The sequence below is a fragment of the Dermacentor silvarum genome, chromosome 2 (genome assembly GCF_013339745.2).
Source record: "Dermacentor silvarum isolate Dsil-2018 chromosome 2, BIME_Dsil_1.4, whole genome shotgun sequence".
NCBI classification, from domain to species: Eukaryota; Metazoa; Arthropoda; class Arachnida; order Ixodida; family Ixodidae; genus Dermacentor; species Dermacentor silvarum.
In genome coordinates, this window is record NC_051155.1 from 225831057 (window position 1) to 225855134 (window position 24078).

Consider the following 24078-nt stretch of genomic DNA (forward strand, 5'->3'; position numbering starts at 1 on the left):
CAGTGGCGACATGGAGCATCATGCCTGTGCATGCAGTGTGCCAGAAATATGCACTCAGTCAGTCAAGTGGACCGCTCTTGCTACAGCCAACACCAGACATGTGGTGGTATCGCCCGTGTGTAGGCATCGATCTATTTCAGTTTGCTGATGAACATTACGTCGTAGTATTTGGTGTCCAGTCGAATTTCTCAGACGTCGAAAGACTGAACGGCACCACGGCGCCGGAAGTGATCGCAAAGATATCTGCGATCTTCTCACGATACGGCATTCCTATGTAAGTGCACTCTGACAACGGGCCTCACTTGGCATGACTTCGGGCATATCACGTCAAATACCGAATTCCCACGCTCAAAAAGCTTGGCTGAAAAGGGTGTTCATATCGTGAAACGTATTCTAAAAGAATGAAATGCACGAAACTCGTGATGATTTCTTGGGTATCGGTCTTCCCCTATGGACAGTGTTTACTCGCACGGAGAATTGCTGCAAGGTTGCCGCCTGAGCACCCCAGTTTCCGAGTACAACGCCACGGAGGGGATTCCCGTGCCGAAGCGTCGTCGGTCTTCTCGAGGAAAGCTAACAAGCGGAGACGTGGTCCGGATCAAAGGTGGTACCTGGTCACGCCGAGAGCAGGTGGTAAATAAAGCACGATCCGAACAGATGCTTCAGCCTCATGCGGCGAAACCGACGGCACTTGCAGCGAACAGACGAAAACATCGAGACCGAGGTCAACTGTGAAGGTAAACCGCGGGGCAATACAAGGCCGTACGATGCTACCACTGAGTTTAATAGCACACGAGTGAACACCACAACGCAAAGTCAACCATGCGAAGACCAAGCAGACACGAGGCAGCCAGGTAATGTTCATGACGTCACAACTTCACAAGGCCTGCCTGGCAGCAGGATTCCAGCGTAGCGTAGATCGGTTCGTCAGTGAATTTATTTATTTATTTCCCCAAAGGTCTCTTGCTGAGACATTGCATGAGGGAGTGGGTCATTAAAAGCAAACAGTGATAATAAACGGCCGAGGTTCTTTTCGTTGCCCAGACCACATGTTGCTCGCTGACATGTTTTTAAAAGCGAATCCTTATATGTCTAGGCGAAATCGTATATGGCTAGGCGAAATCGCCTGTGTACAGAAAATTATCATCATGAGCTCTGGTTTAGTTTGGTTTGGTGCCTATATGTACAGCACAAGCCACTACGGAGGATTGGCCGTGAATCGGGCGGCAGTGGGTAGGAAAAGGAAGAATACTTAAAGAGGACTTTGTTATTTAAGAATAAGATATTAAATGAATGCTAAACGGTAATATCAATTTTTGTGCTATATTATCCTAAAATTTTAAGTTAATGAGCATTGGCTCGAGCGTTGTCGTCTTCTTCCGCAGCTGGCTCGTTGGTTATAGTGCTCGTGCACGCGCTCGTGCTACTGCTCCCGCGATCGTCGTTGTCGTCGTCTGCTTGCACAGCTGGCTGCGTTGCCGCTAATCATTCCAGCGTAGAATTTCACTTTTCTTCTGTCGTCGTAATGGGGAGGCCGCGCTTACAGGGGTATGAGCGTTGTCTTACGGAACGGACAGATTTAATTTTGAAGCAATTTAATTTCGAAGGATCGCAAGCGGTAATGGCGGGCGAATGCTGCTAACCACGCCGCCGAGCAAACTCGAGACATCGAACGCAAGCGACAACGGCGGACTGCAGGCATACCGTCAGCGACGTCGTTCTCTCCGTCGCAGCCGAACTTGTGTGTAACCTCATAATTGAGAAATACTTTAATCAACCCTCGGGATTAACCCAGTGATAAACACCGGGCCACAGGTTTCAGCTTCGCTGGTTAACCACCTCCACGGAGTGGAGGGGCCGTGTCACGGAGCGGCATAGTTTCGAGTCATCGACACGCCACAAAAAGGGCGTCAAAAACGTCGTGGTCTCACGGTGCGGCATATAGTTTCGAGATAGCGACACACCGATTAACGGGCGCCGTATGGCCGGCGGCCGCTGTTGCTTCTGTGCTGGTCAACGGACCCAAGTGTGTGCGTGTGTGTCTGTGTGGTGCAGTGCGGGGGGCGCGACCTCGGACAGCGGGGGGGGGGGGGGGGGGGGGGGGGTCAACCGTTCCCTCGCCCCTGATTAGAAGGGGTGCGGCCAAGACTTTTGGGAGGAGTCATGAAATAATTAGGTGAACTCTGCATGCCTGCCGTTACCGGACCTAAGGAACTGGGGAAAGTAGAGGCTATTTAAGCACAAGTTTTAGGCCCTGCTAATCAGTCTAGAAGCTGAAGCTGTAATCTGCTGAGAAGCAGTCGGGGGACTAGCGCCATCCAGTATCGCCTGGGCCGCCTAGCCACGTCGGAACTCCGCGTAACTAGTTGACGGGCGAAACGGCAAACGAACGTTCTGCAACGAAGCTCATGGTAGTTAAACGAACGTCTGCAACGAAGCTCATGGTAGTTCGCCTCAAGTTAGCTCAATTTAACCAGCTTGAGAGAAGTCGTCAGATCTAGACTCCCGGTAAACCCAGCCCAACAATCGCATCCACTTCAACAAGATCGGCTCGCGGACATTCTTCGGGAAAGCACTGCGCGCTGACTTCACGGTTTATACACTTGCTGCTGCTGCCCGGCCACGCGTATGACATCGTTGGTTTTCTTTTGAACTTTGTTTTCTTTGGAACGTTGTTTTAGTGAACTACTGTTAAGTCTATTCTTTTATATTTGATCCGCGCCCTGTTTCATTTGTATATGCATTGTTAATTGCTCGTCATATTTCTTTGTCGTCACCATTGAGCTATATTAAGTTCAGGTGTGTTAGTTTGTCTTGTGTCTTTTTTATTACTTAATTTTATTAAATTGTGTATCGTTATCAGTCGATAAATATTTTGTTTTTGTTTACTCCCGACTCTGACTCTTTTCACTGTGTTCGTTTGAGTACGGAACGACCAACTGGCTTGTATACCCCGTCGATCGACTTCGCGCCGGACGGTGAACGGGTGACAGCCGTGACAGGCCGACTACTTTTTTTCTTAAGCAATTCACACACCACTACAAGCTGTGCGCAGACACCTTTTCGAATTTTTACAAGTTTTACAGAATGCTAATTGCATTCAAGGAATGAAGAAGTGCGTGAAAACGTGTAATTCTGCTCTATTAAATAGTATAGGCACAGATTGTACATTGACGGACAATTCGCATCATGTTTTGCTGTATTACTGCGTCCCGTGACTGGGACACTAATTCTGCTTTGCTCAGGACAGAACTTTGACATTGCGAAGGCTCTTTAGTGTTTTTTGAGTGCAGCTTGGATTGTTTTTTGGGGTAACTTATCGCAAAGAGGTGGAAAGACACAAACACAAATAGTCAAGTGCGAGTGATTGTGCTCGTGACTGTCTGCCAATTTGCGCTAAGTTGCCATAGTTTGAATGCAAGACCAACTAGCTCTACAGTCAATCCTTATAAAGCGGATTCTCTTCATTCGTGCGAGTGTATGATAATCGAGCTTATTGATGTTCGAAACAGGAATGATTTTGTAAAAAGCATTCAGAATCCGTACATACTGTGGTATACACAGATTTTGCCATGTGGAATACACATATTCGACTCTGGGGTACCACAACACATTGAAATTGAGTTTCAGCTTTTCCGACGTTCTCTTAAAGAAACAAACCACCATGGTTTGAAGAGCGCCGCTATTTCGGACAGCTTCTCCTGCACATCGCGATATTTGGTGAGGGACATGGATTCTTTCTGTCTATCTATCTATCTATCTATCTATCTATCTATCTATCTATCTATCTATCTATCTATCTATCTATCTATCTATCTATCTATCTATCTATCTATATATCTATCTATCTATCTATCTATCTATCTATCTATCTATCTCTATCTATCTATCTATCTATCTATCTATCTATCTATCTATCTATCTATCTATCTATCTATCTATCTATCTATCTATCTATCTATCTATCTATCTATCTATCTATCTATCTATCTATCTATCTATCTATCTATCTATCTATCTATCTATCTATCTGACGTCAGTCCTATCGTGTATTTTGGCATTAAATCGGAGAATGGTCTGCGTAGTTCTGTCCACGGCCGCTAGACAGAACAAAATCCAGCGGCCGTGTTCAGTCGGTCTGTTCTCCCATAAACTATGGTTTATTTTTCAGCAACATTCCCTTCAAGTGCGAAGTAGTTTGCGAACACCTCAGAAGCGAGGTGACAAGAATAGCTTCTGCGTTCTGAAGTAAACTAGAACGATAGCATGTACCACATCGCTCCACGCACGGCTTGAAAACATTCAAAGCGGCTCACCCACAGTGGTTACTCGCTTTTGCAGGTAAAGTTTATGGTCCGGGAGAGTTGCCCATGAAGCACAGTATGTAGCCTTTTCATGTCGAACTGCAGTACACCGTCGGTCCTCTCTTCACGGGTTCGAATGTCCGCTGCCATGTCGGGTATAGTCCGAGAGAACGGGGAACACAGCCGGCACCTTTGGTGTCCAGTTCACGAATGTTTATTCCTTGCCCCATTTCCGGGCACTCGCTGCCTGGGACCCCCAAAAGGCGCTGACCCCGAACGAAACTGCCTTCGTCAGCATCGTTGCCGCTGCCTCAAGCCTCGTTTCGCGTAGTGAATGCAGCACAAGGTGATCCAGAATTTAAAAAAAAAAACAGAAAAAAAAACAGCATCGTCATTTTGTGGTTCGTGTTTGCACAACCTCAGCAACATCCTACTGTAGAGCTCTGTAGACAGAGCGCAACTATCCGTTTTACTCTATTTACACTCAGCAGCGCTCCTTCAGACAATGGCGTACGTATATCTGGTAAGTGTGTCTTTTAGCGTTCTTGTTTTTGTATCCCGATTAATCGGTGGTTTCAGGTCAATTCTTTATTAGACTGTTTCGATCTTTGGTCGTTAGCAAACTTGAATATCGTTCAATAGTATGGAATAGCATTGGCGTTGTTGTTCAGGAGAAAATTGAAAAAAAGTGCAACGCATATTTATTAGTATACGTGTTGATAGACACATGGGTTGTTCGTATTATTACAGTTACATGAGAGTTATTGATAGGTACAACATGATAACATTGAACAGGCGACGAAAAGTTCAGCACTTCGTATTTTTGCAGAGGTGCATTCGTGGGTATACTGAACGCTCATTTTTGCTTTAATCTATTTGTTTTTATTTCCCGTAAAGGGGATTTGGGCGGAAACATTTGTTTAGAATAAATGAAATTACTAACGTATAAGTCCCATAAGTCATTTACAATTTTTATTTAACCCCTTTATCCCCCACCCCAGTGTAGGGTAGCAAACCGGAAACTGACTTCTGGTTAACCTCCCTGCCTTTCCTCTCTCGCTTGCTGTCTCTCTTATTTAACAGTGTGAATAACAATGACAATGTTGACATTTTCATAAATGATACCGATAAAAGAATAGGTGAATATTTGAGCAAATATCTGTAACGACTCCACGGCTACCTTGATTATCCTAAAGGAAAGTTGAAGAATACCGACCATTAAAGGGGTCAGGCAAGCAGGTACCATCTCTCCAATGCTATTCACTGCATGCTTAGAAACATTCAAGCTATTAGACTGGTCAGGATGAGGAGACAGGATCAACGGCGAATATCTCGGCAATCAACCGTTTGCAGATGACATTGACCTGTTCGGCAACGCTGGGAATGAATTGCAACAAATTATTGAGGACCTTAGGTAAGAGAGCGTAAGAGTAGGGCTGAATATTACCGTATTTGCGCAAATATAACGCGATTTCTTTTTGAAAATGTTTGGGTCTCTGAGCGGGGGGCACATCATGTTATATTCGGGTTCGTGACAAGAATATGGGGCGCTTTTCTTTTCCTGGTGCTTCAAACTTCAGTGAGCTAAACTACTAGAACGCCTTCCCTATGTGGGCACAGGTATGCCCTTCTTAGGAAGATTGATAAGGATTAGTGAAGTACGTTAACTGCACTGCAGTGTAGCTTAAAAACAACATGCAGAAACAACCTTATATGTCTACATATTCGATGTTGCGAGTTATTGTTCGATCACGCAGAACAATGTCGCGCTCGCTGGCATTACTTTGTCTATAAGAATGCAGGTCTAATAAAAGTCCGCTAGCTGAAAGCTGCCTTCGGTGCACATATAATGTTTATATATGTAAACCTTAATATATATCTGGCGAGATGCTGACCCAGACGCAGCCATGCCGACATTCGGCGGTTTAGGCGAAATATGTTTTTCTTTAAAAAGTTACCCTGATACTATAAAAGCGTTGAGTCGCGTTGTATAGGCTACGTCGGATCCCAGCCGAGTTACGCGCGGTGCAGTCACTTCTTGCCAACGTCGTTATGTACGAGCGGAACAAAGAGGCGGCGGGGATGAAAAGTGTGCATTAAATGCTGTACCAGTTTGTGATGGTTGAGACTAAACACTACTCTTGTGGAAATAATACACAAACTCTTTGCTTCTTTGTGCTCTTTTCCGCTAGAACGGTGTTTAGTCTCAGAGGGAATACGTTTCTCGCCCGTTAGTCTGTAGATTCCGGCAGCCTTGAAGTTGAGAGACACCGTCCGAAAGTTAAAAGATCGTTCAATGTGACGCCTGCAGTTCCACGTCATCCGGTATGGTTCGAATAGCACTGGTTGACACTCCGAGGTTATGATGTAAATACATGTAGCATACGCAAATGGTCCCAAGAAGTAGACGGATGGATAGCCATCGATTACAATTACACCGCCTTCATCACTGGATGTCTTGCCCTGAATGCAAGACTTGCGAAGTTGATTAATTAACAATAAATAATTATGCAATTAGGCAGAATTATAAAAGTGGCGCGAATTGCTTCTTATAGTGGTCCGCGCGTACCTTTAATTAACATTGTCCTTCTATAGTGCACCGGCATACTTTAAAACCATTTTGGCCGGGGATCAGCCTTAATCAAGAATATTATACGCAGTGTATGTATGTTGTACAGTTAGCGTGTTCTAATTAAATGTAGTATAGCCGCATTATTTATACGAAGCGCGTGTGTGTCTGCTTCTGTTAAAATCCCTTTTGGGTCCCTCCCTCCGTGTTAGTACCCTATTATGAACCCTTCAACGATGACGTACGCTATTGGCCACCATTATTTATTTAGTGTGGAACGTAGAACACATCTTTGCGAACCCTTGGGGATATTAGATTAAGGAAACCACCTTCGATCTAGAGTGTCCTATCATCACTGTTATTGATATTTACGGATGCTGACGAAAAACGAATGCTGAAGAAACAAACGCGTAGTCACCCGAAGCATAGGAAATGTTATGTAATTCAGCTAGACTGTGTGGCGGCCTGTAGACATATTGGCATCGGGCCGTCTTTAGCGATACCCGAAACTACTGCTACTGTAAACAAAACAATGTCGACATTTGACAATTTTTCTAGGCAGATACCTTACGCAGCTCTTAAGACATACCAATTAATCCTCGTTACCTGACAGTTTAATGTCCAACATTAACTTAAACTGCCCCTATAGGCTTCAGCAAGAATGAACGCGTTCAAACAAATAAAACATCTTTGTGTTTTCAAATCTTGCTCATTTCTGCGCGTATAATTTTCCCATTGAAAAGTTCACTACCGATTCTCGATCCTCACAGCGTCAAAGAAGAACTGCTTCCATCTCATCAAACGGGGATTAGCGCCGCCAGAGGGAGTGAGCGCTTTATCCGTGAGTCCCGTTTAGAATTCCGCGCCGTTGTTGTTGCTAAAGCCTGCGACCAATTAATACACATTACTAAATTAATATTTGCCTCTGCCTATAAAGAGTAGTGGTCTACATGCCTCTAGCATGATGACGGACGATGGAGCTTCACACCATTGTTTCTAAACCTGGTGGCGCCGGGGTATAGTGACGTCATCTGACAACTACTTGCGGTTTTCCTAGTGTTTCGTATAACTTACTTCTTGAAAACCGATCCGTTAAGCCTTGGTACCAACGGGCACTAACCCCGCAAAGTGACAGTCGCGGGATGACGCAACCGCGAACTGAAGGGCGAGTGGCCATTGTGCAGCCAGCGCTTTCCCCGGCGACCTCAAAAGGAGCGTTTGTTCATGCACGAACGCTTCCGTTGAGTGGCCATAATTGTGGGTCACACGGCTCGTCTGACACCGCTTCGTCTGTTGCGCGTGTTTTCTTTCCTGGTCTTGCGCTTTGCAAACGTGGCGCCATCTCGCCACAAGTGAGCTGATTGTTGCGCGTTGGGTATAGCCTCGGAGATCGAAAACAGGCACAGGCGCTGCCGTTATAACCTTCACGCGGAGGATGCGAAATCTGTTTGGTACTAGCTCACGAGGCGGCGCTAGTGTGACCTAATGCCCTTAATATGTGCATCGATGTTGGTGCAGTTGGTATGGGTAGACTGTAAATCAATTTACCCCTATAAAGTGTTTCATATGTCTACAACTTCCATCTTACGCCCCTCGAAATGAATGTTTTCATAAAAAAAAAAAACCTTAATGAGGGTGGAATTCACAACAATACATCCTTAGCAACGTGAGATTTTTAAAATGTGAGAATACTAAAAGCGCCCTTCGAGCAGCAAGAAACATAATTTATGATGAATATTCTAGCTATCGTCATCATCCGAGATTAAACCGCCTTCTGTACTAAATCAATATCAAAAATGCTATGCGGCCAAATTATAGGCGCGACTCGCCAATTTATAACACCATAATCAGGTTTGCACTCTCTCCGACCCCTTTATCCCCCACCCCAGTGTAGGGTAACAAACCGGAAACTCACTTCTGGTTAACCTCCCTGCCTTTCCTCTCTCGCTTGCTCTCTCTGTTAGAATAGGGCCCCACACATTTTGGGGCCCCAAAGAAATAGCGTCGAGGCCACTGCGCATGCGCGAGATGCAAACTGCGTTTGGGTTTTGCGTCGGGCGCGCTATTTCACTGATATAGCGGAAGCCCCAATAGCTTTGCGTCAACAAACATGATGGCACCCATCGAAGCGACGGCTCTAACCGAGCACCAAACTGGGCTCGATTCGTGGTAACGCGTGAAGTTCGTAAGCTAGGAGAAGTGTCTGCGGTTATCGCTTTCTCTCAACTAACGTGTGCAATGAAGATTGATTCATTAGACGCCGCCGATTCCGAATTCGATTGTAGATTTCATGGCTCATAGGCCTAATATGGATTAGTTTGGCTGGTGAAGGCACGTAAAGTTGGTTACTCAAAATTAAGCGTAACAAATCGCTTGCTGGTAATAGAGTAACCTCTAAATTGTAATTAAACGCAAGAACACAAAAGTCAAAGTTGCTCTTCTTATCGTAAAATGGTTTATCTTATCATAAAGTTTATTTTAATATCTATAATAGCTTTTCTTTGACACCGTGGTGGCGCTGCAAGCGCAAGATACTATTCGCAAACGCAAAGCCCTATTCGAATACTCTTCACTCCTGCATGCCCAACGCTAACAGCCGCAAAGCTTTTTCTGGCCCGAAACTTTTGGGGCCCCTATTCTATAGCTCTCTAATATAAGCACATAACAGAATAGCGTGCACACATCGCAGCAAACGGATGAAAAGAAGCAGGCGATTTCTTGAGATCAGGAAACCGACGAAAAGTAGCACAGGATGTAGCCCACTTCGTGAGACGTAGTAAGAGCTACCCAATTGGCATTTATACCCCTACATTCGAGGGCACCGATAAGTACGGTGAGCGCCTCCGTGTTTTGCATAATTACGCGGCCATCTGCGGATATTTGCGAAGTCTATTGGACATACTTTTGTGTGTTAGTGAGCAACATATAACTGTTAATTGAGCAGTATCTCAAGACATAAATTTGCAGAAATAATTTTGCATTGGTATCATCACTTTTGAAACATTGGCAAAATAAAACATTCCTACACCCTTACACTCTTATGAAATATAAACTGCAAAATATTCCCTTTATACACCCTTGAATACTTTAAGGGTGCAGTATTGGTGTTCTCGTCAGAGTTTACGCCGTATTAAAATTAAGTTACAGCCTAAAATAAAGATATGTCAAGGGTTTCTTGTACGGCATTCGAGCCTTTAGGATGTGAAGGCTATAACAGTGCACTTTTGGCGTGCCCTGAATATTAATTAGCGCGTAACCGAACTTAGGATGAGTTTTAGGACAAATGCTCTAATTTTATAAAGCGGTCTACTAGAACGTTCGATTTACCCCCTTTTAGCCGCGGTTGTTGCTCTGATTAATTAAATGACGGCGCACAAAATGCGGGCAAAATAACAAGTTCTATAAAGCTCTAGATGACCAGCCCAACAGCTAGAACGTGTACCAGATTAGTACGAACATTACCACATTCTCGCTGCAGTTGCTGCCATATAATATCAGGTTCATTTATTTCTTGTTTTTTGACGAAGCTGCCTCAAATACTTCCTCTTCTCGCTTGACATGCAGGTAGAAGGAATATTTAAGGGCACACATTAAAAAAAATATTTAACACATTTCTGCTAAAAGGCGAAACAATCAGCGAGTATTGGATGCAATACCATGTAGAGTTTTTTTTTAAAATACGGTCTGTATTTAAAAAAAAAAAACTCTACATGGTTTTGCATTTTACAGATGTTTTCAGATTTGGTCTCTGATGCCGAACGAGAGAAGGTATGACAGGGAAATCAACCAGAAACACGTCCGGTCTTCTTCCCAGTACGATGAAGGAAGCGGGAGAAGTATGGCGCGATACGGCAACTTTAGGGACAGCATAGTTATTGCGCGCAAGCTCCGTGCGTTGATAACACGGTCCAGAAAGTTTTGCCTTCGAAAACGGTCTTTAGTTGATCCGGTTTAACGCGGCGTCGCGCGGGAGTTCTCAAAAAGGTAAAGCAGACGTTCGTAAACGCAGCCCTCAGAAAGAGAGCACGGCGTCCCGTCTTCACCGTAGTAGAGGCATGGTGACAGTGTACAAGGCGGCTGCTCCGGGAGGCCCGCAGAATTCCTTAGAGCCGCTCCGCGCCAAACGCAGGAAGGTACGTTGAGCTCGACTATCTTCTATTCCCTTTTTTTTTTAACGGAAGGGAAAAACAGTCACATCTTTCAATCACGCTTTATGAATTTTATTCCCAAAATATTTGTGGTGAAACATTTTTTTCTTTCCAATCGAGGGACTTTCTTTTTTTAATTTCACGGTGAATGAGGGAACAAATAAAAAAAAACAGAAACACATTTTGGCAGAAAAAAAAAAAAAACTTCAAAAGTTGATTTTCCAAACGATGACTACGAAGGTATTTAAGCTTACTTTCACGTTCGTCATCCGCAGGGAACTTTCGTTCTATCGTTCATTTGTTTTTGGCATATAGTATATGGCAAGTTGGGTGAGGTTTGGGAATTCTTATTAAATATATTTCGTCTCCTTCGGTTGTTTGTTTGTAAAAAAAAAGGGGGGGGGGGGGATTAACAACCCCGAATGCGCTTGCTAACCGCAAAGTGAAATATATGGGGAAAATACTGATGAAGTTAGGAAAACATTTAAGGGCCGTTTATAGTTCGGCGTAACGAGCGCGCGCGCTCGCTACGTCACGTTGACGAAAACGACCCCGGCGCAGCCAACGTAACCAGCGGCTTCCGACGCGCCCCGACGGGCCCGGCGCCGAAATGGCTCTTGGCTCCACCATAAACCCACAATGCATCTCGCGCGAAGAAGAAAGACAACCACGCCGCTCCACCGCCGCTCGCAAGCGGTCGCGATAGCGTCGAACTATGAACGGCCCTTTACTGGTGGCGTCCGTGCGGCCACAAAGACCAACCGTTAGGGATGGTCGATTATTTATTTTATTCGATTAACGATTAATCATTCATCAATTTAGCCTTAGATCGATTAATCGCTTTTAATGCAGGTTTTTCATCGATTAATCGATTAATCGATTTTCTTGCCGGGCACATTAAAAAGGTTCAAACACAGTTATCTAGTTTTCTAGGACCCTATTTTAATGCTTGAGAGGTGGAACCAAGCTAGACATAAGTGAATCAAATTTAATCTCTAATTTCTTTAAGACTAAATAGAGTTAGCACTAGTGACCTTTGAAAATATAAACATTATATCTTATAAAATGCCACTTAGGGCAGCATTAAACAAGGTAAATGGCACTAGATAATCCCTGTACAATAGAGTTAAACAAGAAATCGGAAAAACGGCAGAAGTGAAAGGTGAAGTCCAACTAAAATATGCAAGGAATTGCAATATGCACAGGGGCAAACAAAATTACTGGGGTGAGGCGGAAGTCAACACGTCTGACGCTGGATATCAGCTGATATCCAGACCATCCAATTCGTCGTGCCACTAGGGTTTGTTTCCTGGGCGCCACCATAGAACGCAAGCTACTGTGGCGAAGCGTGGTTGAAAGTGTTGTGGCTGCATCAGTGCAAAGGGTCAACGCACTTCGTCGCTTGGCAGGTGTACGGTGGGGAAACAATCCAATGTCCGTGCTTACACTGAACACTGCACTGATAACAAGCCGCATTCTCTGTCAGCTGCCGCTCATATCACCATCACCGAGTCAATTCGAGCGCTTGGAGGCAGTATATAGAAAGGGGCTTCGTTTGACGATGTGAGTTCCCCGGGCAGCTTCAAACAAGAAGGTTACTAAGGTTACTAACAAGAAGACTACTAAGATGGTGGAGTGGGCGAGTCCCCCGCAGCCATGGCGCTTCTCCGGCGGCTAAGAACAACAATTCACTCCCATTTCCATGCGGCGCTGAACAGCTTCCGATATTTAGGATTGAAATGGCCTGCACGGAGTAGTCTCGACCCGCCATGGTCTTTTTCGGATGTTACCTGAAGCATCAATGCACCCCGACTACCGGAGAAACATACCATTTCAACTGCCGAAGCTAAGTTCCTTGTACTGGACCACTTGAGCACAGCGTATCAAAAGCCACCTACAAGCGTACACAGACGGGTCGGTGTGTGCACAAACAGATCTGCGCAGCGGCATTCTGCATACGCTTCCTTGATGTATAGTGGTCTGGCCGCCTGGATCGCGTAGTTTCGTCTACAACAGTACAAAGCTCACCGCAATTACCACGGCCTTGCGAAAACTACGGGGCTATTCTGCACGAGATATCATGGTGCTGGCGGACTCAAAGTGAGCATTACAACGACTACATCTTGGCCTACCTCGAGAGAGGTTTGCAAGGCACTCTCTAGCACTGATCAAAGATATAATGAGCAAGGAACTTAACGTAAAATTTTAATGGATCACATCCCACGTAGGAATTGAAGGAAACGATAAAGCTGACGCTCTTGCACGCCTAGCGCTGCCATGTGTCCCAAAAGTGAGAGCGCCAAGCATTTTTTTTAGAACTCTAAGGATGCAATCCGTAATCACGTTAGGGCGATCCACAAGACTCCACACCAAAGCTGTGTGATCCATGGACTTACTCGCGAGGAAGCGACGCTGTTGTACCGCATCAGAAACGACTCCGCGTAATAGCCCCGACTTGGTCATTCAAGACTGGACGTTGCGCTTTCCCGCTCTGTGCCTTCTGTGGTGATATGGGCGACGTTAAGCAGTTCGCTTGGCTAGGCCCACAGTTCGACACAGAAAGAAACGTCATGGTCGATGGATGGTGGTCTTTCGCACAGGACCTTTGAAGGCGTCGTTTTCCCCGAAGGGTCCGCGGCAATCAGGAAGAGAGTGGAACGAGTGCTGATTTCCTTCCTGCGAGACACGGGGCTCATCGACACCTCTTGACACACCCCTGATCTGAACTCATAGGAGGCTCGGGTGGAACATTTGCCGGCTATGTGTGCCAGGCTAACCCCGCCTGCTGCAAAACCACCCCCCAAGACCACGGTTTAGGATTTTAAGCCACGTCTTCTTTTCTACAGAGCGAAGGAATGTCAATTGGCTGGGATGTTCGGGTAAAGCCAACACGTTCTTTGAATGGCCACACACCCAGCATGCGAGAATGCTCCGAAGCTATATACTGATTTGCTGGAATCGACATGAACTTCATCGTTATGTCAAATACGTGCTCCAAACCGGCGCGCATGCGGTGCCCCGTCTTTAGTGGACTGAGAGTGGCACGACGATCAACGACTGGGTTGCTATATTATGCCTTGAATTGCAAGCGCATTTCAAGCCTCCGGCTTCGGGTGGCGTGGTGGCGGGTGTGGTGTGGGTGAAGAGAGAGGGCGCATTCGGCTCGGCATCACTCGGGACTCGGAAAAACAGTTGACAGTCGCACTACCACAGCCGCACAGTCACTGCTCGTGCTCTGCCATTCTAGAGCGATGTAAAAAATTTCGCGCCACTCCTGTCAAACTCTCGAAAAGGATTAATCGAACATGTCTAATCGATTAAGTCGATTAAATGAAAGGCGGACATCGATGAAGATTAATCGTTTTGCGGAATACTTTTAATCGGTTAATCGTTAATCGATATTACCAACGCTACCAGCGGTAATTGGCTGCTGATGTTTTCTGTGTGACTTGCCGGCAGCGTCAGATGCTCGAGACCTGCTTTGTATGTGCCCTTGAACGCGGGTGGTGGGTCTTGAGATTTTAAGAAAGGCTGGACTGAAGCCGTAACTACGTGAGAACTGCAACCGTTGGGTGGCAGACAATAATGTTGCAGAGACATTGCTACAGTTCCTGCATTATACAGAGTTGGAAGCGTCTATTTGACTTGCTTTTATTCCTCATATGCCTTGCGGCAAATCCTCCCGAAAAAAAAAAAGAGAGAGAGAGAGAGAGAGCGAACACAGTGGTGAATGCAAGTGCCAAAATTTCTAGCTGAAGACGGTGTCATAAGTCACTTTGATGCTGAGGGTAATTCTAGAGTTGTGTCTTCAGAGAGGTGCACCAGGTTTGACGTCAATTTGGACGTGTCGTTATTGAGTAGTGCTGCTAAAAAGAGTTCTTTCTTGTATATTAGAAGGCCTTGAACTCATTTCCGAACTGGTGCACATGCACTTGGAAAGAATACTTCCCTACTTTATTTTTAACACTGGATCATATATGACAGTGCAATATTCGGAACCAATTACTTTCTGTAATTATTAAGCCTAGCCAAACATAGCGTTGGTACTTATGCCGTGGGCTAGATTTTTTTCTCTGATATTTGCATCATTTTTTTTCTGAGAAATATATGTCTATGAATAACTTAATAACAGTTTTGATAATTAGTGACTGGAACGGGATATGAGCGAATTAGTAAGAATCAATATGATCACAGTGAAAACGATCAAGCATAAAGTGCTTTCGTAATACGAACCGAACTAGAATACGTGGTCAGCATGAGAGCAGGTTCAGGATACGAGCTCGCATGGGACGCAAAACGGTGCCATGACAGTGCTTGCCGACGACCGCATCTTGACAATCTCGTACTCGCCATCTTCGAACTATCAATCTCTATTCAAGGAGCTAATGCAACACCACCTAGATAGAACAAGGACATGTTCGCTTCGATACATGACGTTATGCTCCCTGGGCCGATTGCTCATAGAATCTAATGGGGATGCTCCCGAGTAAGCAACATTGATTTTGACGTCACCGCTTTCGTCAGGCCAGCCTTGGCAATGAAAATGTCGGGTCAGGTCATGGATCGCAATGAACAGGCCTTGCGCTATCTAGGACGTTGTTGGCTAATGCCGCTCGTTGTCTGCTGCGCATGCAGTGGAGTTTGCAGCAGGAGCTTTTTTTCTTTCTTTTCTTTCTTTCTTTTTTTTTTTTTTTTTTTTGCCGACGCCCTACGAGATAACGGCCGCGTTTCACTGCTGACTGGTCTTATCAGGCAATGCCGTAATCCCGTCCTTATCGCTTCTTTTTTTTTTTTTTTTGTCACTGACGTACATAAATTTTTTATACACAGTGGCACTGTACAAAACTGACCTGTGGTAAGACGAGTCAGGCGATCGGCCGCACTTCTCGTTTTCTGTTTTCATATCAAGCTGTATCAGGGCAAGTATTCCAGTTTTCATGTTTTTCTTTCCTTTGAGTGTTCTGATTTGCACTTTTGCGTTCCGATGGTATGTTTGTATTAAAAACGTCAATGTAGTGATCGACTAGCTACCCGTTAGCAGCCCGTCACGCTGCTAGAGGTACACGTGCATTGCATAGCAATGGTTTGTGTTCCATAACTGCTGTTGCCTGCTGCAGTGCAAGTTCTACGTGAAAAGAGGTATGAATGACTTGCGTTGGAGTTCTGTAGCACTTGCTGGGATTCTATTTATTCTTCATGTATATATGTTGAATTATAGCATATTCACATTGACTTCTTATGGAAATTCATGTGAGTTTTCGCGGGCTGCCAGTGGAGTTCGTTCTTGAGTAAGTGGCTCTTAGGAAAGTGCTCATGACGACGTGAAAATGCGCTCCTTACTTAAGTGAACTAACTCATAAGCAAGCTTCAGTTTATGGGAAAATACAAACGGCTATTGAGAAAGCACACATTCAGATCAGCACTTCCGCAGCGAAAAAAAAGTAGCGAAAGGGAAGAAATAAGAATTCGTCTTTTCCAAACAGCTAACTTGAAGCTGATTATCTGAATACCATGGTTATTCTACGGTACTGAATATTTCCAACTTTTGTCATTCCAGATTTTCAAAATCTGCTGTAACGTTCGATTGCATGTTGTGCTTGATATCGTCACTTGAACGTTCGGTAGTTGGGTGCAACTTCGCATTCTACTGTTTTTGAAAGAATGTTGTTCTTTGCAGTTCTGATTTTGCTTTTGAATAGAAAAACATGCGTCCTACTAAGGGCTTTTCGTGAAACCTTATGTTTTGCACCAGCAACTTCTTTCTCGTTCACCGTTTCTTTTAAGAGTTATTTATTGTGCGTACGCCACGGATGGGATTCTGTCGCGGTGTGACTCAGGAATGGACCGCGGTCGAGGACACACATTTATTCGATATATAAGCGTAATCCCTCCAGCTGTATCTGTGTTTGTATGTGTGTGTAGATTAGTGTGTGTATGTGTTAGAGGAGTTAAGCATGTATGGTTGTTCGTTTGCGTGCGTGTTTAAATAAACATATTTGTTTACAGTTGTTTTCCGTTATTTATCTGTTCTTCTCAACTGTCAAATACTTGAGAGCGTAAGTCGAATTTATGTTACCATCATTCGTTGTAATTTGAATATTTCTTCTAAATGCAACAATTTTCATTCATATTGGTTAAGGAGTTGCCAAAAAATAACACCTCTACGTGCATATTAATGTGAATATACGAGTTGGGCCCAAGCTACAGTTTCGTCTCGAGGCCACAAACGTTTGTTATCCTGACCAAAGACGTAACATGGCCGTATCGGCTTAAGGGATTGACATGACCGCCAGAAGAAGCCTGCACGTGTGGGCAGGTGACATGACCTTGAGCTAAATATACAATAGCGAGGGCGTCAGCGGGGCTAAGGAGATAAAACCCCAGTAACCTCTGCAACGTCGTAACCGAGTATATCTGGCTCTCTGGGAGGTCAAGAAGGATCAGCGCGTGAGCTTTTGCCTGGTTTTGAAGCGTCCATAGTCATCGCGGTAAGTATATGCGCTGTACTATATTCGTCTGAACGGTGTCATGTGACCGAAACCTAATACGATCGCTCAACTACTTTGCAAACTGCACTTTGTAGCCCATTTCCTTTGCTTGTCGCGCCCGCGAGGAATATATGTCAGGCGCGCTCCAAAGGGGCAGAAAAAAAAAAAAAAACATGCAACTTATACGTAAGCAGTGCCTCCGAGATCGGTTCCCGCCGGCTAAACGACCTCTTTCTATTTACTGCAGCGAGGTAGCGCTGCTGCCGCGGAAAAGAAAGAGCGAAGCACGCGACACCGCCACCATCATCTTCTTCAGCAACAACGCACTTGAATAGTTCAACATGTTTTACTATGGTGCAATTTAATTGAGCCCCTAGTAGACAAGGCAGGCAGAGTACAAGTAAAGGAACTTCAAAGCTCCCACGGGCTGGTTAATACTATGAGTAGAGAAAGCGAGTGAAGGCTGGAGAATGGTGAAGCAGGCTGAGAGATCTGCCTGGTCGTGAGAGAAGTTCAGGTCACACGAAATTCCCTTATCTGCAAGGTGACATATGTCTGCATGGCAATACAAGGGGACATTGTCGGTCGGTCGGTCGGTCGGTCGGTCGGCCGCGCCCGCCTCGGCTGCGGGAGGCTATGGGTTTGATTCCCACCGCCGCCGGGCACCCACTGGTTAAAATGGGTACAAGCGTGCCCCGGCCTGGCGTTCGGCTTTCTTCTGGGGTGATGCGCTTGGAATGCGAGCCTGCGCCCTGAATTCCCGTCGAAACCAACGTTTAGATTTAATTTACCGCGTTGATTGGACCTGTGCAGCAGCTGTCCCAATGGAAGCGGCTCCGCAGGCAGTGGACTTGTTCCGTGGACGTCTGGCGTTCGTGACTGGCGGGGGCAGCGGCATCGGCCGTGCTGTATGCCGCCTGCTGGCCCAGAGAGGAGCCCGCGTCCTGGTGGGAGACGTCGATCTGGAGGCAGCCAGCGCCACGATCGCGTTGCTTCAAGGTCAACGAGGATGCACCGCATTGTATACTGTAGTATACGGAGTTGTTAACAACACAATAGGTCGTTGACGACAGCTCAGACCCATGCGCTGTGCATTAATAATTTAAATGTGAGGCAATGGCTCGTCCTTCTCCGCGTTCGTTTTCCAAAATAATCAGCCCAACGACCTGATCTATCAAAATGAAGAACACCTTGACACAAAAGCTAGTGATCTATATAGTTAGTGGTCAGTAAAGCGGCAGCATGATTGAAAATTGGTAACGACGGCGAGCGAACGCATATTTACAGTTTTAGGTCCAGTGCGCTTGAAGGCACATCGCCAGTATCACTTCTATTGAAGCTGTGTAGTGTTTTCCCTAGGTACTTCACACTATCTGGCTATTGTACACAATTTAAATGTGTAGCTGTTGTGGGGCTAATACAGGGACAAGAATAATATTGTTCAGTTCTCGTCTAGGTCTCTCTTTCTCTCTCTTTGGAAGATTTAACATGTCTTCGGTCATACAATGACGTGCTGCCTTCTTACGATACTATTGATGTATTCTTGATTTCGGATGCATGTGCATGCTGTAGACCTTTCGGTACGCGGAAATTACGGATTTTAATTTTCACAGTGTCTATAGAATATTGATTAGCTACTTTGTGAAATATTGTTGAGTGTTTGAGTTGTCTGTTCTGTCAGAAGAGACCGTGAAACTTCTACAATATGATCAGAGAAATAAAAGTGTGAACCTGTGCGTCATTGATATCGTGTTGGCCTTGAAAGCGCTTCGTTTATGTATACAATCCGCACACATCACGGTGCTGCAATATTAAAACAGCTTTTTTTTATCCTAATCTTTGTCAGGCCTTGTCCAAGTTGGCCTTAAACAACCGCATTTATAGGTAGTCTCTTGCGGTGCCAAGTTGCATGCTATATGCTTTTCACCTGTAATATAGTGACCCGCGGTATCACCTTTTGTCCGTCTCTTTTTAGAGTCATCAGGGGGTGCTGAACATCGAGCCCTTCACATTGATGTTGGCTGTCCTCAGTCAGTGAAGAAAGCATTCGAGAGCTTCGAAGGGGACAGAGGAGAGCAAGTGTCCATTGTCGTCCACTGTGCCGGTATACTGCTACCCCCTAAGTCATTCCTGGACGTCGACGTAGATGAATTTGACCGAATCACTAGAGTCAACCTTCGGGTAAGATCCTTTCGCGTCCAGTGCTATTGCTTCATCTGGCGATTCTTCAATGAATCGTTTCCTAATGCCCACTCTGAGGAAATTCTCTGTGATTATAAGTAGGTTCCGAGAACCTCCGATCTGTAAAGCAAGGACACTGACGTGACTTATGTGAACGACTGAAACCGTTAGTCATTCGAGGCATCACCGCTCAAAGATGGAACATTGATCCGAGCTTTCTTGTAGACATTTCTCTCGCGTGTGCGTCTGCTACTACGTGTACGTATGCACGCTGCACGCGTAGGAGAGATCGCGTCTCCACAATCACCATGGCGTGCAAGTCCTATTCGGGACAGCAGCAATATGCTCACCGGAGCGACGACCAGCACATAATATAAGAATAGAATTGCTGCAGCGCCTCAAGCTTGTAGGCGCTTGCCGAAGAAATCCCCCTTAGGCACCAAACGGGATAGGTGCAGGTTCCTGAAAGCGTCAAGCCGCCTTCCTAAACGCAGAAGAAGAAAAAAAAAGATACTCGCGGGTGCAGACCATTCAAACCTGAGTAATGAACAAAGCCGGAAGTAACACGAATAATTGTGGGGTTTAATGTGGAGAAGCGGCAGAGTGGGTTATGATGGACGCCGTATTGGGAGTCTCCGGATTAATTTTGACCACCTGGGGACCTTGAAAGCGCGCTTAAACTTAGGTGCACGCGCATTTTCGCATTTCTCCCACATGGAAATGCGGAGACTCGAACCCGCGACTTCGTGCTCGGCAGCGGAACGCCATAGCCGCTGAACCACCACGGCGTGTGACAGTAACCTTTAGTGTTTATTTTAGTGCCCTTTAAGCATCGCCTTGAGCTGAAAAGAGATACTTGCATATGTTGAAAATGCTTGAACACATTATTGCATCAAATATTTATGAACACCTCGAGTCTAATAACTTCTTTTTCATTGATAAATATAGGTTCGGAAAATATTTTGCGTGTGATACGCAATTACTGGAATTCACCACTGATTTGCACTTTAACATGGATAATAACCTTCAAATTGATTGCATCTTTCTTGACTACTCAAAAGCATTTGATCGCGTTGCTCACTGCCGCCTCGTTACTATAGGGTATACCTTCACTTTGACTAGATTCACTAACGCTATCTTCGCTTCGTAACTTCCTCTCTTTTTGCAATCAGTTCACAGTCGTCAATAATTTTGCTGCTTCTTTTTCTGATATTACACCCGGTGTACCGCAGGGCAGCGTGCCCTTTTATTTTTCTCATTTACTTACATGGCCCACCGTGTAACATTTCATCTTGTATGCAACTATTTGGCGACGACTGTATCCTATACCGCACTATTGAAAGTCATGATGACCACCTCATCTTCCAAAAGGACCTTAACCTCGTCTATACCTGGTGTGGTAACTGGCTAGTGACGCTGAACTCGACTAAGTGCAGAACAATTTGCTTTACTCGTAAACAGTCACTTTATAATTTTACATATTCTATAAACAGCGTTTCACTGCTTCGTGTGGTGTCATATAAATACTTAGGCTTGCATCTTCCATTCAACCTTTCATGGAACTTAGATATCACTGACATTTGTGCTAAAGCGTCACAAACACTGGGTTACTTTTGTCGAAATTGACGTCATTGCTGAGCTCATACGCGCAAACTGGCATGTTTAACCTTCGTCCATCCACAGCTTGAATTTCCTACGTCCATCTGGTCACCTCATCAAGAATATTTAAGTTCAATGCTGGAAGCCGTACAAGATAGGACCGCTCGATTCATTTCATGTAACTATGACTGCCATTTCAATAAAAAAAAAAATAAGCTGGACGTTCCGCTCCAGACGGTAAGTAGTCGTCGTTCTGTTGCTCTTTTGTGCTTAATACACAAATATAATCATTGCGTAACGCCATCCCCACTGCCATTTCACAAACCATTACGCACATCCAGGCGCCTTCATAATCACCTCAGCATCAAACGCATAATTAGTAAAACTAAAGCTTTCAATTTTTCGGCTTTGCCACAAACCATCGCGCTTAGGAACGATCTTCCGGATACCATTGTTTGAATCGCTAACCGCGAACTTTTCCGCGAGCATTTGTATGCATATTTTACGAACTAAAAATGTATAATGATGCCTTTTTTCTGCTTATTGTTAGTTTTATTTTCCATGCTCATCATGTCTTTTGTTATATAATCCCCCATAACTCAATGCTCCACCGGAGCCTAGGATGTACCTCTAAATAAATCAACAAAGTATAGGCAACCCTAGCTGGCACTCGCTACTATAGTCAGTTTATGGGCGCTATTTCTGCGTCTTTAGTGTCCAGGCTTAGCCGACAGCAGGGCTGGCATTCTCAGTTCTCGCAATTTTCATTGAGGTGTGTCACTTTCGCACTGGCTATGGTGTTAGAAATTGTGGGGTTTAACGTGCCAAAGAAACACAGTCTTTAGTAAGTGCCGTAGCGTAAACTCTGGATTCATTTCGACCACCTGGGGTTCTTTAACGTGTACCTAAGTCTAAGTAAGCACACGACTGTTTTTTTTTTTTTTTTTTTTTTTTTTTTTGCATTTTGACCCCATCGTAATGTGGCCTCAGAAACCAGTAAACAAACCCACGACTTCATGCTCAGTAGCCGAACGTCATAGTCAGTGATCCACTGCCATTGGTGCTTCGGTGTCGCTTACTGTTGCCAACTCTTACTAAACATCAACCCAGCCTAACGGCTGAGTGGATATGGCTCTCTGATACTGAGCACGATCCAGGTATAGAGTTCGATTCCCGGCCAAAGCGACTGCTTATCGATGGGAACGGATTGCAAAAAAGCTCGCGCCTGACGGACGCTGGATGCACGTTAAAGTTCCCCAGGTGATCGAAATTAACGCGGAGCCCTCAACTTGGGTGTCTCTAATTGCATTGCGTGCCTTTCAGACGTTAAACTCGTTAATCAAGCGATAAATATGGTTTCCTTCGGTTTGCTGCATTTTCAACCCACTCCCCTGGTCCAGGTTCCAAAGGTTTCCTATACACCCGACCTGCTCTTGGTGGCCCTGTGCTCAAAACTGTGGTGGTCCTGTGCTATTCCATTTAACCACAGGGGACCTTCTTGGTCACACAAGCAGCGGCGCACTGCATGCTACGGCAAAAGGTGACCGACGGCAGTATCGTGAACATGTCCAGCGTCGCAGCCAGGATTACCCGACCGGGCATTGCTGCGTACTCTGCCACCAAGGCAGCCGTCACGTGCTTCACCAGGTAAAGTGTCAAGCTCGGGCAAGTGTATGTAAAACACAGTCAGTGAGTTGAACCTTTCTTTAGGTCACATTGTCTCCCGTATCAGCATTGTCTCCCACAGAGCCACATGGTTGCCATACTCTTCGGAGTGGATACACCGGATACTGAAAGCAAAGATGGACGTGCACAACACCTATAGTACGACTCCATCTTGATTGGGACTAGCAGAAAGCAGTTGAGGCGGGCCGCAACTTCCACTTCCTCTACATCTTACCCAAAATGCACATAAAGTTGGATATATTATGACCTTCAGACACAAACAGATGATTATAGTGCGCATATAAGTGAAAGACGTTTTAAGGATTGGTGGTGAAGGGGATAGATCTTCCAGCGAATAAAATAATTTGATTTGTACGTCGCATAAATCTTACTTTAGGGCGAGATAAACAGTGAGAGAACAAGGGAAACCTCATCCCGATGTCGACTTCTGGACAATGGAACTTGTCTTAGTCAGCACAAAGATACGATCCCTTGTGATTCCATCATATCTCTGGAAGTGATACATTCATAGCGTGACCACCGCTCCGCGACTTGATTTCGAACTTCATTTTGCATTACCAGATCAGCAGCGATGGATCTTGCTGGCAGCGGCATCCGCATCAATGCTGTGGCACCCTGCATGACGGAAACGCCCATGGTCAAAGCGTTCGGAGAGGCGCAGTTTTCGCAGATCTCCTCAGGCATCCCGATGGGGCGGATGGCGATGCCCGACGAAGTGGCCACCGTAATCGCCTTCCTCTGCAGCCCCGACAGCGCGTTCGTCACAGGCACCACCGTCGACGTCAGCGGTGGTGTCTAGAGATGTCCTCGATGATTTGGGAAATAGCAATGCTAAATAAATGTTGGAAAGATCTTGGGTGGTTCTTTAAGGGTTATGTTACCAATAATCGAGCTGAACGGGCACTACCCACATCGAAAACTATTTACACACGTGGAATACACAACTGTGCTTTGCATTTGATTCGTTTCTCTGCAGCGTTCCCAGCATCCGTCCGCATTCCTCCGTGTTTTACAGCGAGAGCATTCCTAGCCTACTACCCCCCTTTGGTGTCGCTATCTTTCTTTCTTTCTAACCTCGATTGACTTGCGGCGAGCGCACTCCA

At 45.4% G+C, this 24078-nt stretch overlaps 1 protein-coding gene across 5 annotated transcripts in view; it reads left to right on the plus strand.

The window, feature by feature from the left end:
• Positions 1 to 23830, plus strand: part of LOC119442778 (estradiol 17-beta-dehydrogenase 8) — a 65233-nt gene extending 41403 nt beyond the window's left edge. Inside the window, exons 2-6 of one of the 5 annotated variants that reach the window (XM_049662389.1) lie at positions 18323 to 18508; positions 19485 to 19690; positions 22779 to 22936; positions 23037 to 23113; positions 23537 to 23830. In XM_049662389.1, the coding sequence (XP_049518346.1) occupies positions 18323 to 18508; positions 19485 to 19690; positions 22779 to 22936; positions 23037 to 23113; positions 23537 to 23598 (689 nt within the window). In that variant the 3' untranslated portion in view covers positions 23599 to 23830. Of the gene's footprint in view, positions 1 to 4345; positions 4381 to 17273; positions 17510 to 17706; positions 18054 to 18322; positions 18509 to 19484; positions 19691 to 22778; positions 22937 to 23036; positions 23114 to 23536 lie in introns of those variants that run through there. The other 4 variants (XM_049662388.1, XM_037707797.2, XM_049662390.1 and 1 more) reach the window with 4 other exon arrangements.
• Positions 23831 to 24078: the final 248 nt, after the last annotated feature.